Source organism: Sphaerodactylus townsendi, linkage group LG05 (assembly GCF_021028975.2).
Source record: "Sphaerodactylus townsendi isolate TG3544 linkage group LG05, MPM_Stown_v2.3, whole genome shotgun sequence".
Taxonomy (NCBI): domain Eukaryota; kingdom Metazoa; phylum Chordata; class Lepidosauria; order Squamata; family Sphaerodactylidae; genus Sphaerodactylus; species Sphaerodactylus townsendi.
This window is the reverse complement of record NC_059429.1, coordinates 52,296,818-52,315,715: the sequence shown is the minus strand read 5'-3', so window position 1 is coordinate 52,315,715 and position 18,898 is coordinate 52,296,818. Positions and strand designations below refer to the sequence as shown.

At 42.5% G+C, this 18,898-nt stretch overlaps 1 protein-coding gene across 1 annotated transcript in view; it reads right to left on the bottom strand.

The window, feature by feature from the left end:
* LOC125433346 (vitellogenin-1-like) overlaps window positions 1-18,898 on the bottom strand; it is a 56,857-nt gene that overhangs the window by 19,125 nt on the left and 18,834 nt on the right. Inside the window, exons 12-19 of the mRNA XM_048497848.1 lie at window positions 18,477-18,694; window positions 18,283-18,374; window positions 12,749-12,873; window positions 11,456-11,560; window positions 11,248-11,367; window positions 10,856-11,045; window positions 10,205-10,298; window positions 9,854-10,039 (exon numbers count right to left, since the gene is read on the bottom strand). Coding sequence (XP_048353805.1) covers window positions 9,854-10,039; window positions 10,205-10,298; window positions 10,856-11,045; window positions 11,248-11,367; window positions 11,456-11,560; window positions 12,749-12,873; window positions 18,283-18,374; window positions 18,477-18,694 — 1,130 coding nt within the window. The remainder of the gene's footprint in view (window positions 1-9,853; window positions 10,040-10,204; window positions 10,299-10,855; window positions 11,046-11,247; window positions 11,368-11,455; window positions 11,561-12,748; window positions 12,874-18,282; window positions 18,375-18,476; window positions 18,695-18,898) is intronic.

Sequence of the window (18,898 nt, the reverse complement as noted above, 5' to 3'; positions counted from 1 at the left end):
GAGCGGAGCACTCAAATAAGCAGGGACGAGCAGCTTCCCAAGTAAAAAACAAAACAAACCCTACTCACGCCCGCCAAGCGCCCGCTCCCCACCCCACTCCCCCGCCAAGTCCCAGGTACAAGCACCCACCCCCACCCAGCCTCGCATTTCCCACCCAACCCGCGCGAAACCCCAAGACCCCGAACTCCCATGCCGCTCCTGGCAAGTGGCGGTGGGACGAGTGGGGCTTCAAACTACAAAAATAAAAAACCCACAGAATGGTCCCCACAAAGTTTCCCACCCAAAGAGAGACCCCCACTTACCTGCACAGTTCCGGGCCTCCCACTGCACATCAGGCAGCCTCGCCATTTGAGGGAGAGTAGCTGCCAGTCTTTCTCCTCCTGACTGCAGGGCGCACAGGCAGCAGCCGCCCTGCCGCCGCTGGGCCTTTCCCCACTTATCGTAAGCCTCCCGCTGCTACTTGGAGGAGAGTAGCCAGCGGGGTTCCTTCTCCCTCCCACGGCAGGCGGCCACAGCGCCCAGCCGCCCGCGCTGCAGCTGGGCCTTTCCCCGCACCCGTAAGCCCAGCGCTGCAGGGGAAGTAAGCGGGGTTCCCTCCTCATCGTGGGCAGGGGGCGGCCACAGCGCAGCCGCCCCGCCAAGCTTGGCCTTTCCCCCACTTTACCGTGGCGTTCCCAGCCTGAGGAGAGTAGCTGGGTTCCTCCCTCCCACGGCAGGGCTGCCACAAGAAGGTTCCAGCTGTCCGCTGGGCCTTTCCCCACTTACCGTAAGCCCCGTGCATAGCTTGAGGAGAGTAGCGCGGGGTTCCTCCTCCCTCCCCACGGCAGAGAGGCGTGCCACAGCGACAGCCCCCCGCTGCGCTGGGCCTTTCCCCCCCCCTTGCCGTGGCCCGTGCTGCCCGGGGAGAGTAGCGGGGTTCCTCCCTCCCTCCCGCGGCAGAGGCGGCCACAGCGCCCAGCCACCCACGCTGCGGCTGGGCCCTTTCCCCCACCCGTGGCCCGTGCTGCCCGGGAAGTAGCGGGGTTCCTCCCTCCCCGCGGCGGGAAGTGACTACCCAGCAGCAGCCCGCCACTGCCGCTGGGCCTTTCCCCACTTACCGTAAGCTCAGCACTTGGAGGAGTAGCGTCGTTCCTCCTCCACGGGCAGGGCTGCTTCACAGCTACCGCCTCTGCCACTGCCATTGGCCTTTCCCACCACTGTGAAGTCTGCTGCTTGAGGAGAGTAGCGCGGGGTTCCTCCCTCCATCCCCACGGCAGGGGTGGCCACGGCACAGCCGCCCTGCGGCCTGCCACGCTGGGCCTTTCCTCCACTTGCCGTAAAGCCCCCCGGCCAGCTGCTTGAGGGAAGAGTAGTGCGGGGTTCCTCCTCCCTCCCCACGGCAGGGGCCAGTCGCCACAATTGCGCTGAATCGCAGCCCACCGCTGCAGCATGTCAGTGCGCCCTCGAAGCGTAGCGGCATCCCGAAGCTCTTCTGAGCGGTAGCGCGGGGAGAAGCCCTTTTAGGCGGGGGGAGTGCGTGTGGAAACGCCTGGGCCTTGGCGCCTGGGATGCAGCAACGCTAACGGGCGCTTTGACGCATCCCCGTGACAGAGCGCTGGGTCGTGGACGCTTCTGATCATGCTTAGCTGCCACAATGAGCAGCGGCATAGGGGATGGAAGGGGGAGTGGGGAAGAAGCCCACTGGTCCACAGGCTTCTCCACTCCAGTGGACAGGCAGGACAGCACAGTAAGGCTGGAAGAAAAAAAAGTGCTGGGGGAAAAAGAAACAAAGCAGAGAATCCACATCCCCAATGTTAGAAATGTGGCAAAACAACACTTTAACTGAAAAAATCCTCAACTACTTTAACTGAACAACTAACTAAAAAACTTTTAATAAATTCTATGTGTGAATTCCACACCTGCCTGGGAGTTTCTTACTCACAGTGCCAAGCTTAAAACATGGTTAAAAAGCATGGATCCTCAAGGATCATGGTTTTAAGCTTGGTCACCAAAATCCCAACAGTGCTACGTGGATCCTCAAGGATCCAGTGGTTTTTCACTTGGTCACCCAAAATCACCAAATTCTCACATCATGGCACAAGTCCTTAGACACATGTCTGCACAAAGCAGTCACACATCCCACGCTTCATGGCCCAATATCAGTGCCCAAGTAAAAACATGAGTTAGAAAGCATGGATCCTCAAGGATCCCGCGGCATGGTTTTTTTCTCTACTTGGTCACCCAAAACTCACCACCACATCATGGCACAAGTCCTTAGAGCCACATGTCTGCACAAAGCAGTCACACATCCCACGCTTCATGGCCCAACAGTGCCCCAAAAACATGATCGAAAGAATGGATCCTCCAATGGATCCTAATGATTTTTCTCTTGGTCACCCCAAAATCACACAAACATCACACAGTAGCACAAAAATCTGTTTTAAAAAGCAAGGTTCCCTCAAGGATCCTTTGGCCCCTCAACCGTGTAAACTGCACCAAACCTAGGGGGTATGATCATGAAAGTCTCCAGATGATACCCTGAAATTTTGGTGTCTCTGGCTTTAAAAAAATGTATTGTCGAAGGCTTTAAAAAAATGGTTTTATGCGTTTTTCATCCCCACTCCTGCGACATTGGGTGATAATGGACCACCTGTTTGTGGGTCCATACAACTTGGGCCCCCCTATGAACCAAAACTGCACCCAGCAAACATGGGGTAAGTGCATGATCCAGAATAGCGTCTGGGAGACACCCTGAAAGTTTCAGTGATGATACCTTTAAAAATGCGCCCTCTGCAGGCACCCCAGGGAATTCCCCATTTAGAAGAAGCAATTGAAAAATTCAATGCAAACCACAGAATCTTAGGCAAAAATCCTGGGGTTAGCACCAGCGGGGAAGGCATTTTGACCTAAAAAAAAGGTATCAGCATGGGAAAAAAGAATTGTAGGGTATCTTCAGAATACTGTTCTGATCCATGCACTAGAGGACTGGTACAGTTTGGTTCAGGAAGGCTCAATATTATGGATCCTCAAAGATAGCTCCGCTATATTACCATTGGCTTCCATTGACAAACAAATGGAATATGTAGGGCTATCTTTTGAGGGTCCACATAATCCTGGGGCCCCCCTGACCCAAACTGCACCAAACTTGGGGTGCATATAATCAGAACAGTATTATAAAGATACCCTAAAATTTTCATGCCTTAATATCTTCGCAAAATGCAAAAGCGCCCCTGCAGGCCAAAGGAAACAGGGAAAAACAGCAAAAAAAATAAAAACGAACCCGAGAATCTCGGAAATTCGGGTGTATCCGAGCCTGGCAGGCTCAGATATGGGGGGGATCCGACCCCCTACATCCGAACTGGACCCGAATCCGAACCGGGGCCGAATTTTTTTCCCATTTACCAACCCTAGTTGGCGCCATGCAAATGGCACCAGGTTGGAGGTGCTGCTTTTCGGCGCTTCCATTCCCCCCCCCCAACTTACCTTCTCTCCCTGTGGAGCTCTGCAAGGACAGGGAGGCACACCCATGCTGTCCATTGATCCCCAGGGGTCAGAGGGAAGTGTAGGCTTGCCTCCCTGGTCCTGCAGAGCTCTGCAGGGAGAGAAGTTAAGTGTGGGGAAAGAAAATGGAGGCCCCTCAATGCGGTGGTGCCTCTGCAGGCTGCAGCCTCTCTGTGGCCACTCACACCTCAGCATGCGAATGACCCTGGGGCTCCACTGTCATCATTTATGCCATTGGGAAGCTGCTGTAGGGGCCCGTGCGGAATCCGCCTCTAAGATGCAGCAGATCTCAAGGAGCTCAGCTGTCTTTTAACTTCTGCTATGTGGAATCCTTTAACTGGAGATGCCAGAAATTAGAATAGCTTTTTCCTCCCAGTAAACATGGTATCCCCCCCCCCCCCCCGAATAACAGGGTTTCTGTGTAATGAACTTCTTGGAGATATTTTGTTACTGTTGTCTGGCAAATCTATTCACTGGGCATGGAAAAAATAGGACATAGATTTCCAAGCTGTGGGTGCTATCATAAAGAAACATCTGAGGAAGAACTCATAGTAAATCAGTCAGTTGTACAACAAAGCTAAATGGCAAACATTAACTTTCCAGGTGCATAAATATATAATTATGGTACTACAGCATAATTAGCTAGGAAGTTGCATTTGGATGTCTCAAACTGAGCACAAATTCTTACTTACTGCTGGCATGATTTTTTAAAATGTGAACTTTCTCACCAGGTTATTGTGAAGATATGCTCAAATAAACATACAATAAGGTAAAAATGCTGGTTATCGAAGTGATCACTGAATATTTATAATATTAAATGGACAAAGACACCAACTCAGTCATTCTAGGTCTACACATTCAGAATTTCATACATAGTCAACTTCTTTTCTTGCCCAGAATACCCATTCCTTGACAACACAATAGTTTGAGTTTAACTGGTTTATGTAATTAAAGTGATCTTTGTCATATTTAAATGTGCTAAACATGTGGGCAGGCTCTGATAAGGCAGCCTGCTCGCGGTTGCCTTTCTAGCAAACTGTCCTGACTCCAAACACAGCCAGTATCTTCTGCCAACTTTGTTTATCGTTGCCTGCATACAACTTGACAAGAGGTGCACAGCCCTATCCCCTCACTTTATGCATCATACAGCCACTATCAAGTTCAGATGGTGTTTAGCACCAAAGGCTTCTCCTTTTTCCAGCTGCACCCCACCACACAAGCAGTGATGAACTGTCCTTGACAGGTTCTCCACCACTATAGATGACTCTGAGTGCTTGCTTACTATTGTAATCAGCCTTCCCATTCCTTGCCAAAACTAATTAGTGACTATATAGTAAGTGACCAGGCCTATTTAACCAACCTTCATCCTGATGTCACAAAACAGGCAAAAAAAGCCACCCCAAAAGCCAATTAGTGGGGAACCCCCAAAATTCCTGCTTGGTTCCATTGGTGACTAGCTAATTCCATGATGCCTAATGGGAGGGTGGGTTGGCAGCAGCAGAACCCTGCTCAGAGGTGGCATGGTTATTTTTTATGTTAAAACATTTATTTGACACCTTTCTTCTTTATGGAGCTCAAGGTGTCTTACAAAAATTGATGAAACACATAAAACCAAAATTTAAAATCACTGCTCAAAACTGCAACTAAACTTAACCAAATTTAGTTCTAAATAAAACCATCTTCAACTGCCTAATAAAGAAAATATAAACTGAACAGTCATATAGTCGTTTTAGCACCCATCGGGGTTTCATGCTTCCTTGAATTCCAGAGGGCACGGGCAAATCACTCCCCAACATTAATGCTGGGAATTCTACTATTTAGGCACAAGCTTTTCTTAGTTGTATAACACCAGCAGTAAATATCTTTGACAATTTTCTTAGTCAAGGAATCTTTGCGCTGCTGGTAGTTCAGGAGAATTTGTGATAGGTCATTAACTATTCTCCCTCACATTTTCAGTTCACATTACTCTGAGAAACCAAATTATTCTCATTGATTGTATTCCATGAAAACAAGCAATTTAATTGCCTCAGGGTTGTTTTGGAAACATGGATGGGCTAAGGTGACTTGATGGCTATAAACTAGGAGGTGATCTATGTTCCCATGTCAAGTTTAATGCACTTCACACACTACAGTGAAGACCATGAACACCTAATCTGCTGTATCTGAAAGGCAGATTTACATTCCTTTTATCTTTTTTTCCTTTCTCCTGTTGGTGCCTGTAGAATTCACGGTACTGCAGAAAACATGCAGTTATGCTTCATATGGTGCATCTCAGTCAAATAAACATAAATAACACATTATCACCCATGGGCTCTGTTTCCTTTCTGTTTCAGATAAAGGGCATGACAGCTGTGTTCTATGCTAGAAACTTCAAGAATAAAATCTGAACCGAAATATTCTTTTAGACAAGCTGAGGGGATGAAAGGAATTACAAATCAATTTGTATTTTTAGATAGCTCATCTGAGCAGAATAGACTAAAAGGACGTTGCTTTCATTTTATTCACATTCAATAATTTAAATGACTGCCAAATAGCAGATTGCATTTTCAGACTGGAATTTTGGGGGTGGGGGTGGGGGTGAGGGGAGGGGAATTACTTTCAGCACTTATTTAAAAAAGCCAACAGTCTGCTTTTGCCACCTTGTAAAAGTGGAGAATCAATACTTTTCCACTGAGTACAGAGAGCTAACAAATGTAGCTGCTTCCCACATATCAATGACTACAGAATCCCACAGCAAAGTAAAAATAAGCTTCCAGAGTCAGTTCTGGGGCTTCAACAGGAAAACAGATAACAATAGTACAGAAAGTATTTGCATTCTGTGATCCCTCTTTGTGGGAAAAAGTATAAAATGAATAAATCAACATTTTCTGACAAAGGGAGGTTGTTCTACTTTCAAAATGGCCTATGAGTGAGATGCTACAATTAAGTTTTTTTCAGAAGACTGATACAATAGACCCCTCTCCTTGTGTGACCCTTCCTCTTCCTGACTACTTCAGTTTGCTTAGGGGGTGGGGGTGGATGGCTGACTAGGTTTGAGAGGTAGTTAATGCCTCTTTGATAGACAACACAATCTACTGGAAAGAAGTCAAATAGCCCAATCCATTTACTTTGAATAAGCACTATACTGTGTGATTAAAATCCTTAAAAGTACACTTAAAGATCTAATATAGAATTGTCAGATACATGATGTGAAGGGAAAATCATATGCTCTCTCTTATCCACATATACACTCAGCAGTCAGTGACTACAACATCAACTGGTGTTGTCTATTTGAGAAATGTATGACACAGTGTAAACATCATGTGCATGATTATTTTATATTAGCACATGCCGACAGCAATTTTCAGCTGGGAAGTTATGATATCAAATTAGAGTCATCAAGTGACATGACTGACTTGGTGACTCAGTTTCAACTTATTTATTTTATTTATTTAAAACATTTATTAGCCAATTTTCTCCCTTGCAAAACTCAAGGTGACTTAGAATATAAATAAAATGTTATCAAAACCACAACAAAAACTATTATAAAGCCCATTAAAAGACACGCTTCACAAACTCCAGTTACAAGTATATGTAATGTGCTGTCAAATCATAGTTGACTTATTGTGACGCCATGAGATTTTCAGGGCAAATGATTAAGCAGAAGTGATTTGCAGAAACCAAAAGTGGTTTCCTCTGCAAAGTCCTCCTAGATGGTCTTCCATCCAAGGATCACCCCTGCTTAGCTTCTGAAAACTGATGAGATTGGGACATTCCACATAGCTCCAATTAGGACTGCCAATAAATAAATAAATCCCTCAATTAATCAGTCACCAGTGTAATTGCTGCAGGATCAAAGGCATAAGCTCCCAGTAGTTGGCCCCAACCAGCAGTCTAGTCACAGCATTATGCACTAGCTGCAGCTTCTGAACAGCCTTCAAGGGTAGTCTCAAGTAGAGCATATTGCAATAGTGCAGTCTAGATAGATCTAAGGCATGAATCACTATGACTTGATCTAACTGAACCAGGAATGGGCACAGCTGCTGCATTAGCTCAAACTGTACTTTGAGTCACCTGATTTTCTAAGGTGATGTCTGTATCAAGCAGAACTCCCAAGCTGTGACTTTTTAAGGGCAGTATAATCCCATCTAAGAAAGGACCAATCTGAAGTCCCTATAGATTCCTGTCTTGTCAGGATGAAGTTTCAGCTTGTTGAACCCTCATCCAGCACATTACTGACTCTGGTTTAGAACATCAACAACATCCTCAAAATTAAGTGGAAAAGAAAGGTACAGCTGGATATCATCTGTATGTTGATTATATTGCAGCCCATTAACTTACTTAGTCAGGACTGTTCTACACACTGGCAATTGATCTGTTAGACTTTTCTTTGTATTCAAAATTAAGAGGAACCAACAGATGGTTGGATAAGATGAAGCAGATCTGTGTGTGGGTTGGGGGGGTTTCGAAGTGGTGGTGGTGAAAACTTTTTCAGATAAACTTTAGAACCATGACATTCTTCTGTATAAGTAAAAAGTGCACAAATATTGTAAAGAAAGATTTTAATTTTGTGGAAATATGATCCAATCCACTGTATTTTGACAGCCAGATATAGGTTCAATAACACCTTAGGCTGATTCCGCATGGGCCAAAAACGGCAGTGTGAAAACGGTGTGAAAACGGTGTAAAAGGGTTTAAAACAGTGTAAAAGGGTTTATAATGTTTTCACACCGTTTTCATACCACTGTTTTTGGCCCATGCGGAATCAGCCTTAGAGACCAACAAGGTTTTCAGAATATAACTCTTAAAAGCTCATACCCTGAAAATCCTTTTGGTATCTAAGGTATAATTGGACTAAAATATGCTTTTATACAGCAGACCAATATGGCTACCCTCTGAAACTGTGGTTTGAGTGATTATGCATTGCAGTTGGTATTTTTCTATTTATGGCTGAGTGAACAATGAAGTATGAACATTCTGTCATGCTGACCACCTAATGCACATAGCTCTCAGTACATCCTTGGTGATCTCATGCTTTAAACAGAACATGCATGCTGACTTTTACCTTTTAAAAAAATTCCATTGCATACTTAGTTAAGCACATTTGTGAACAATCACCTCAATACAATACATATGTAAACTGATGGTATTTTTATTTGATCTGCTCATACTTAAAAAAAGACTAGAATGAAAGCACTACTTAAAGTATATTTTTAAACAGCTTTTCACTGCAAGTAGATGATACATTTTGGATAGTACCTTTCCTGACAGCTTTCCAAAGTTCTTCCTTAATGTCTAGAGTAGACAATGGTGTTTTTAAAAAAAAAAAACCACTTTTTTTAGATATGCTCATTTTTAATCTTAACATTATGAAGAAAAAAATGATTGCAAGTGTTTATTTATTGGTACACTAAAATATGGCCAAAATATGGACCAGATAAGCAATTCAAATTCTCTGAATTAGAACTGCATGACATCCTCTTGAAGTTTGGAAGGGCTGTAGGGAGCATATGTTTTTGTGGAGAGGGGGTTATGTTGAAGAAGGGGTAAAGATTCCAATAATGGTTAAAATGTAAATTTTAGGCTATGTTAGAGTTCAATAAATTTTCATATCACCATAATTAATATTTTAGAATTAATGCTCTCCTGAACCACAAATAATGACATAGAACGGGTCGTATATTTGTATCTTGATCCACAATTGCCTCCACCTCATTAGTTTACATGTGATTATTTTAGGGCAAAATTTTGTCATACAACACCAGGAAAGCAGAAATTTCATGAACTTTTCAATACCCCTTAAAATGGCAACTTTCATACTAAAAAAATGAAACTAATGAGAATTTGGCATTGTCCTAGTTCTGCAATGAAGCTAATACACCTTTCTGAAGCATTGGTGGAACTTTTTACTGTCAAACAGACTGATCACTTTAAAACTCATTTACTTGAAATACGTGCATTAATTTTAGTATAGTTTATTTTCATGTAAATATTTTAGAATTACAATCTGTTTCCATCCTGAGGAACTATAGAATCAGTGCTAGTTTATTCTTTCTGTAGCTTTCTTTAATACCATATGGCTAAATATAATTACAGGTTAACTCTGTGTCATGCCTTCTTCATTCTGTTTTTAAACCTATTACATACGGCATTCTCAGTCTGGAGCTTTTCCATCATATTCTCAAATATCACCTTCTCCCTTTTGGTTTGCTTGCTTAGCATAGAGCCTGATAAAGAGTTCTAACATTTTTTTTAAAAAAACTTCATTTGCTGCATTCTTTTTCTTTAAGTTAGTTCTAATATAATTATTCTATCACAAAACCATTGATGAAAAAAATCAGCGTTAATCATGAAATACATTTGTGTAGAGAAAAAAAACCCTAATTCAGCCTACCTTAGAGAAAATATGTGAGTTTCCTCTTTGCATGGAGGAATTTCGAGCTTGAAGTTTTTGTTCCTAAGGTTCACATCAACAGCAGCGTTGATAGGGAGATTTACAGTCAGTTTGCCATATTCTTCCAGTCCAGCCAGAAGCAGAGAGTTTCGGATTCCCATCCTGAAGATCATACGCTTGTCTATGCTGATAATGTAGAATAACATGAATAACTTTAAAACTAGGCTTGGAGATTCGAATGAAACAAATACCAAATTTGGCCCAAATCTGGGCGAATTCAGGCAAAAATAAGGACTAATTTTACCACTTTCTAGGAGTTGGGGATTTTGTGTATCTGAATATTTTATTTACCTGAAAGACAACTTGGTTTCCAGTCTAACATCAGCAGGATTTAATTTGGACAGGATACGATTTTGTGGTAGATCAGGAGTAAACCAGGCTTTAGCTGTTAAAAAGGAGCAGTGAAAAAGTGTGTATGATGACTACTGCCTTTGAAAAAGTGGATATTTATGTGCCGTAAGTTATTCCTTACTTACGAAGGAATAGGAGGCCCAGACAAAGAAGGCCATATATAATGTGAACTATCATCCTTCCATTTAGTTAGTTAAAATTTGGCATAGTTTGTCTATAGGACTTTATGAAAAATCTTGAATTTTCTATATTTGGAGTACAGTTCCCATTTGCAAGCAATGCTAACCATTTATTCACAAAACTTCCTGATCCTTAACATCTTGAGTCTCACCTGTTTTAGTGGAACAAGTTCAGGATTACAATTTTAAAGTTTTCTTTTCCCTGCTTTCATTAATGGCAGGGCTTCCATGATAAAACAAAAATAACAATAGAATTCTGATCAGGGTGATTCTGCCTGGTATTGTGTACAAAATAACAGTTACTTCCAGTATATCCTAGACCTAGAACATGCTTCTGGCATACCCTAACAGCTGGTACAATATAATTTTTGACCCACTCCACAAAATTGGGAATGATATTCTGCTGCCTTACCACTTCCTGCTAATGTTGTGATAGCAAAATGTGTCAAGCTTCTTTCCAAAGGTAAACCAGTACATACAGCCACAGCGTAACTGGCATCAACAGAAGTTAAAGATTTGACCCACTGAATGGCAACACCTTTTTGAAGGCTATATGTAAAATTAGTTATCCAAGAGTCTCTGCGTTCTGGTCTGTAGAGTTCCTGTAACGATAAATGTGCTGTTTTTAAACAAAAAGAAATTGATCACCGCATTCCACATTAACGATTTTCTCCCAGGAGAAAGCCTGTCAGTGAAACTGGGGATCAAAGTTCATTGGACTTGCTCAAACTGTTAAATCAAGACTGTTCAAGGACTTTAAGAAGGAAAAGAAAAAGAATTTGACAGTTCTATCAAAAGTGGCACCTGTAATGCTTCCACAATTGCCTTCGAATCTGCTGATCCAACGAAGATGTTCTGGTCAAACATTTGCACATATCCTCCCACACGAGGTGCTTCACGAGGCATCATTTTCTGGCCAGAACGCTATTTACAATAAGTGGAAACTTATTAAAATGGTCATAGTACTTCTGTGGTTAATTCTTTTCTAGATTTATTTTACTGGTTCATTTACCATTTTCAGAAGCTTCCTTGCATCGACAGACCTGTCATTATCACTGTCAGCTTCATATCTTCTTTTTCCTAAGATTTCTGAAAGATATGGAATTCCTAGACCCATCTTTGATGGTGGAAAAAAACACACACAACTGTGAAAAGGATTATTTTATATATATCAGACAGTAAATCAATTACATTTTTTAATCAACCAACTGTCAGCTTTTAAACCAATTATGTTTAACACAATTACATAGCAATCCTATTCAGAATAATACCATTACAAGCCTATTTATTTCAGTGAACTTAGTAGGGTGTAACTGTACTTATGACTTCATAATTAAACCCACAATGAGGGGGCCTTTATTGGAGTCCCACAGAAGCAGTTCATTGACATAAAGTTTGACTTAACTGTTAATTTAATAAGGAAGTATCCATAATATTTTGCTTTTATCAGCTTTGGAAGTAAGAATGATTCTAATGCAGTAAAAAGAAGAATATAAATGAATTACAAATTAAAACTGAAGGTCTGTCATGTTGTGGAAAACCTTTATTTAAAAACATAACAAATTATTTTGGTCTCATGTAGGTGGATCTTATCACTAAGAATAAAGCCATAGGACACTATAAAGAGAGTAAGGCCCCTTCCGCACAGGCAAAATAATGCGTTTTCAAACCACTTTCACAACTGTTTGCAAGTGGATTTTGCTATTCCGCATTGCTTCAAAGAGCACTGAAAGCAGTTTGAAAGTGCATTATTCTGCATGTGCGGAATGAGCCTAAGTTTGAGGAGTCTAACCTTTCCCTCCCTCTACCAATTGTGCTCTCCATGAAGCCACTGCTAAGCATCAAGGGATCTTCCACAGTAATATGTGATGCTATATGGGGCTTACAGCAACAAGGATCAATTAGACTAAATTTACCCTCAGTACCCCTGTAGAGTATATTCTGTGAATTTGAGCTCTGTTCATGCAAGAGAGGAAGGTACAATTTTATCAAGTTCCACATTCCCACACAATATATTGTCCCAGAGGGTTCCTGAACTTTGACCAACAGGAGAAAGTAAGAAACTTTTCACAGAAGCTTGGATCCAGTCCTTCCAGGAAGCCTGCCCAGTAGTTATTAATGTATACACCTCAGAGCTGCAGTTCAATGTATTTTATCACATTTCTTAAAAGGTGGAAATGTCCCATCTAAATGGCCCAACTGCATAAGATACCCATCAAAACTTCCCAGTACCTACTGTTATACTTACTAGCAAATATAAAATTCAGTGTTAATATGAAATCAATGATTTAAAATGCCTAATTACCTCAAAAGGAGAAAATCGATTTCCAAGAAATTTTGTCTCAAATTTGGCTGACATAAAATTTGGCAACATACTTCCTGCAGTATTCAGAATGAAAACTTCAGCTTTCATACCAGCCATAATAGACTCTGAAAAGGCAAAATAACAATGCACAATAAGTTCCATTTGTTCTTCAAATAGCCCAGCACAGTGATGATCAATTTCCTAATTGCTTAACAAAAAAACAGCATCTTAGGAAAAATGGCCAAAAAACTACATCTGTAAGGCCGTTTCCGCACGGCCCTTAAATGGCGCCCTGGGGACGGGATAAACGCCGTCCCCAGGGAGCCATTCGCACAGGCGTCGCTCCCCCTCCCCCAGGGCGGTGTCAGGCCGCCCTGAAAAACAACCCTTTAAAGGGTTGTTTTTCTCCAGACAGCGTGTTCCCGGAGGCGCGGTGCGAACAGCACCGCCAGGAACACGCTGTTTCCCCTCCCCGTCCCACTCACCTTGTCCCCGTCGTCAGCCTGCTGGCCGTCGAAGCCCCGCCCACGCTGTCCTCCGACCCCTGGAGGTCGGAGGGCAGCGTGATGAGCTTCAACGCCAGCAGGCTTCCAACGGCGGAGGGACGGAGGTGGGGAGGCTGATGGAGCCTGCCGCCTTCCAGAGGCCATCCGCATGCTTGCATGCGAACGGCCTCCACCTCCACGCCGGCAGAATTCTTGCCGGCGTGGAGGCGCCTCGACGGCCGTGCGGAAACAGCCTGAGAGTAATGAAAACTACTGGGGCATGATATTTTGGACTGTCAAAAGGGTTGTGCCTGTAAAGGTGTGCCTTCAATCCAACATCTCTTTGGATTCAGTGGGAGATATAGCAGGGATCTGTACTAGAGATGTTCATCTGCATAGAACAACTGGACTGTATTCTATGATAGGTACTGCAAGTATCAGAATAGGAAAATTTATAAGATTTGGAAATAATGAGAAGTCAAACTTCTGTATACCTTTTTGATTTATCTTTTGAGGCTTATACCTTTTTGATGCTTATTCTGTTTCAGATCCATCAGGCATGAGATAGAGGGAGTGTGAGAGGGGAGAGAGATACATCTTGTTGCCAAGTTAGAAGAGTTTGCTCATGTTTCTTTTAAACAGAACCATCTGATCTGTGCTCCTGTGCACAGTAGTTCCCTTTCCTATTGATCATTGAATCAGGTAAGTTTTTTTTGGAAGAGCTTTCTGATTCTATGTAAGATTGGAACACATTTGGATTAGGTATTTCATTATCTGGGGCTTCTCTGACAGCTAGGCAGAGGTAAGCATTGCTAGGTCTGGAGTGAAGGCATGCAGGGCTATTCAGAACATCGTGGGTATAGAGGTACTCAGGTCTTGTACATGTCTCCTAATGAATGGACAGGTGGGGGTATTAACTCCCAATAATACAGAGCTTCCCTGTAGTGTTGGTGGGAATGCAGAAGCAGAAGTTCATGTAGATGGAAGCAGACAATAAGCAGATCTCCCGAAAGGTTGAGAGAAGCAAACATTTTAATTGTTCTAGCTGGAAAACAAATGGGGACAGAAAGATGCAGAGACATCCAACAATAAACATACATACCAAACAAGCCAGATTACACAAAACCATAAGAGAATAATGAGTGTGAAAATTATATCTGTGTAGAAGAGAACCACTGATTTCAGGATATGGTCTTTTTCAAAGGATTTAATTTTGCATTTTTGTCAATGCAAATCATCCCAACTGTTATTACCACTGGTAGATGGAAAAAAGAGGATTTCACACATAAAAGGTGTAGTGTGGTTGGGCATGGTACAGGAGGTTGGCAAGAGCGGAAGGCTACAGGAAGATCATTCGTACTCAATACACAGACTGCAGCCAATGCCCTTTGACAGACTGCTGTTGCTCTGTGCTTGTCATAACTTCTCAGGTCTTGGACAGCATACTGCTTTTGAAAAACATTTTGCTTTGGTTTTATTGCTTTGTATATATCTACAAGGTTGTGGGCATATTTCTCCTATATTATGGCATTCACAGGCATATTATACAGCACTTACAGCACATTCCAGACAGTGGAGGTGACTGGGGACTGCACTGCTCCCATGCCGTCCTGCCACCTCCAGAAGGTTTTCTGAAGGTGCGGTAAGGGAGAAAACAGCAAAAACTCTCCCTGTCACCAGAAAGTTCTCCATTGAGGCCAATGGATTTACATCACCACAAAGGGTGACTTAAGTCCATGTCCAGGACTGTGGTACAACTGACCGCAAACTCAAGATGGGAGCTGACTAATGTTGGTTCCACCTTCAGGGGTGCCTTGACCCCTACTCTCAAGCTGGTATCCATTCTAGACACCAGCATAGCTCTGCCATAGCTGGGACTTCCAGCTTTTGTAGCTGCAGAGCTGAGGGGTGCCCACCCACCCACACATCTCTCCCCTCCACCAGTGCATTTGCCCTGTGCGCTAAAAGAGGGGGCAAATGCATCAGCACAGGGCTATGCCTCCTCCTGAAATGAGTCTGACCCCCGCCCCGATTGGGCTTTTATTCTGATAAATGGATAGATTAAATGATCATGAGACAATGAACCAGATAGCAATAACCAACACTATATTGCAAAAGAAAAGTATTCTAACTTTATCAATGCTATTTTTAACAATCAGTTATGTCAAAGGTTTTAATTAAAATTAGTTAGATTTATTAAAATGGCTTTGGCAGAGGAGGGTGGGGTACAAATGGATTAAAATAAAACAGATGTGCTACACATGTGGAACTTATTTGTAAATATATGTTATTTTGCCAAGGATATACATCAAATCATCAGAATTTTCATGGGGATTTGTACATAGAATTGGTCATTTTATTAAATATATAATGTGCATGAAAATACTTGGCATTTGGCCTGACACATACTATGTTTATTATATGACTTTTCTTTTCCTCCAAACAGTAAATTAGTTTGTAAATATATGGGCATGATATTTTTGCTGAAGAATGAAATTAGATCCTTAGTTTTACACTATGTATATAAAGAAGGATGCCACAGGTTTTAGTTGTTTGGGAAATTTGCTGGTTTTAGATTTCAGCTAGCCATGTTGATGCTTCCATTCCCATTAATGAGATATTCTTATTACTGGAAATCTAGTTTGTTACCTGTGCCTCTAGACTGTTTGTCACTGTGCTTTCTTCTGTTATTGTAAGTGAACTACTATTGAACTGTTCTGGTTTTGACATCTTAACCCACCTTCACTAAGTTCTGATGCAAAATCCTGGGGAAAGTGGAGTTGTTTCTTCCCTATAAACTGTAGTTGTAAATCCAGATTATTTTATTTATTTATACCTGCATACATACCAGACCTCTAGGCAGCACACTAAAACACTATAGCATATTAAAACATCCCCTTTAAAACATCACAACATGCAAAAATTACAATTTCATTCCTACCCCCACCCACCCACCCACCCACTCCCCAACCAGCAGCATCATAGAGGGAGCATCAAGGAAGACTAACTAAAGGCTTGGGTGAAGAGGAAAGTCTTCACCAGATGCCTATACCCGTAAAGCGTAGGTTCCTAGTGGCCATCTGAGGGGATATTGTTCCAAGGTCTTGGGCAAACACAGAGAAAGTCCCCTGCTCTCCCAGCCCCTATATTTCAGCAGGGGCAGGCACCACAAGTAGAACCTCCCGCTGTGACCTCAATGCCCACACTGGAACATATGGGTGTAGGCATTTCTTTAGGAAGGCAGGGTCCAACCCATTTAGGACTTTATATGTTAGTCAACACCTTGAATTGGGCTCAGAAGTTAATTGGGAGCCAGTGAAGTTCCTTGAGGACCAGCAGGATGTACCAGCATCCAGCCTAGCATTACAGTAACCTAATCAGGAGGTTTCCAGAGCACATTGACACTGTGACCATGTTCCCTTTGACTAAAAAAGGGTGAAGCTGACATACCAGCCACTGCTGCCACCTTAACTTCAAGAGACAGTGATGATCCAGGAGCACCCCAGGTCTAGTATGTGATCTTTCTGGGACAATACAATCCCATCTAAAACCCTAGATCTCATGGACTCAGGAACCTGGAATACTGAGAACCTCCATCTTATCTGGATTAAACTGTGGTCCTCTGTTTGTGTGTGTGTGTGTGTGTGTGTGTGTGTGTGTGTGTGTGTGTGTGTGTGTGTGTGTGTGTGTGTGTGTGTGTGTGTGGTGGGGGGAATGAACAACTCTCATTGCTTGAGAAACACATTCAGGCATCATGGCAAACTGAAGTTAGATTGAAGATTTCCAGCACTAGGAAGTTCTCAATCTCATTCTACATCTGAGAGAGAAAGGAGGAAATATATTCCTGCTCAAGTAGTAGTTGGCATACAGGGAATTGGACATACCAGAGAGCCACATTTACAACCCACATATTTTTCTTCAGGGTTGTAGGCTACAGCCAAACTACTTACCCATGTTCAGAACTAGAAGGAAATGTTCTCTTTTGTAAATTAGCATGTTTTTCATTTTATGGTTCATGATTAAGAAACTGAAAATTTTAAAGAGTTTCTAATCCTTGGCTCAATATAATTTGTACCATAGTAGAGGGGTGGAAGTGACAGGAGGAGAGTGGAGGAGGAAGAAGTGTTGGAAAGCAGATAGAAGCAGGAGTTTGAGGAAGTGGATGAGTGTGAGAATACGGATAGATGAGGGGAGGAGGTCTGCGGCTTGTGATAGGGAGAGCCAGGGCACCCAGCCAAGCTGTGGGCATGCAAGCTCCTGGGCACCGCAGGCCAACAGCCTAAGACTGAGAACGGGTTGGATAACACCCAGGTAAGGGAAGGTGGAAAGGATCAGGCCTCAGTGGGCGAGGCTGGGGAGGTGGAGTGCCAAAACATTCTTCAGTTTGCAAGAGCTGAGCAAAACTGATGGTGGATGCTTTGGAGGCCATTAATTCACAAGGTTGCCATAAGTTAGAAGTGACTTGACAAACCCTTAACAGAGGCTCATTCCGCACACGCAGAATAATGCACTTTCAAGCTGCTTTCAGGGCTCTTTGAAGCTGTGCGGAATGGCAAAAACAGTTGTGAAAGCAGCTTGAAAGTGCATTATTTTGCGTGTGCGGAATGAGCCAAAGCAAGTTATTGTTTATAAAGTCAAAGGGTTTAGAAGCATGAGGTCTTTAAGAAGTCGATGGATTTAGAAGCATGTAACTTTGCAAAGCATACAAAAACAACTCATTGAGAAAGTAGTTAGATTTTAAAAAATAAAATAAATGTTTGCTAGATTTTTTTTAGTACATTTGATCTACAGATACAGTTCCAAGAACTCCAAATTATGGCTTTGCATTTTACTTTGAAAATTATTTCCTTTAGTCTAGGACCCCCCCCCCCCCAAAAAAAAAAAAAAAATCTATGACAAACTCAACAGTCATTTCACCAGCATCACCAATGTTAGGGTGTTGAGCTGTGCTACAGATGCCTGATTCTGAAAATGTTCTATTGACATTTAATTTTGAATCAGATGACTTGCTTGAAGTGATAAACAAAAGATAGAAAATATGTATCTTACCTTTGGTAAAGATGAAAAATTTGCCAACTGCATACTTAGGTTGTTCATATTTTGATCTTACTATATTTAGGACCATTCTGCAAGCAAAAGCTCTGGGTGGGGAAAACAGAAATGTTATAACTTTTCCCTTTGTTATTGCTATTTGATGCCCGTTCCCCCCCTTGAAAGGAAATCAGTGTTCTTATTAATCTTACACTGCTTGTAGATCTGAAGCTGAGCTGGTGGCCAACATGCTCAGGCTAGAGATGACAAAATACTCTACTTGTGCACTACGTTCATAGGCCAGAGATTTAGCCAAAATCATCAAAACAGGAAGATCTGGTTTGGTTGAAAGCAAACTCCATGCAGCAAGTATTCGGGTTGAATCAGGAAGCTTTCGGTTTTGGTATATTTGCATGCTAGTACGTCTTACCTGCAAAAAGAAGGTAATGACTGTCAATATGTCAGATATGTTCAAAGCTGGTTTCTGTCTATAGACTGAGAAACTGTAAATTAATTTTTTTTTAAATCCCACACACTGTTTCCATTTCCAACCAGCCAAACTGTTTTCAGCTCCAAATGTCTGGCCGTTTCCGCACGGCCCATTAACGACGGCCTGGGGGCGCTAAAAACGCCG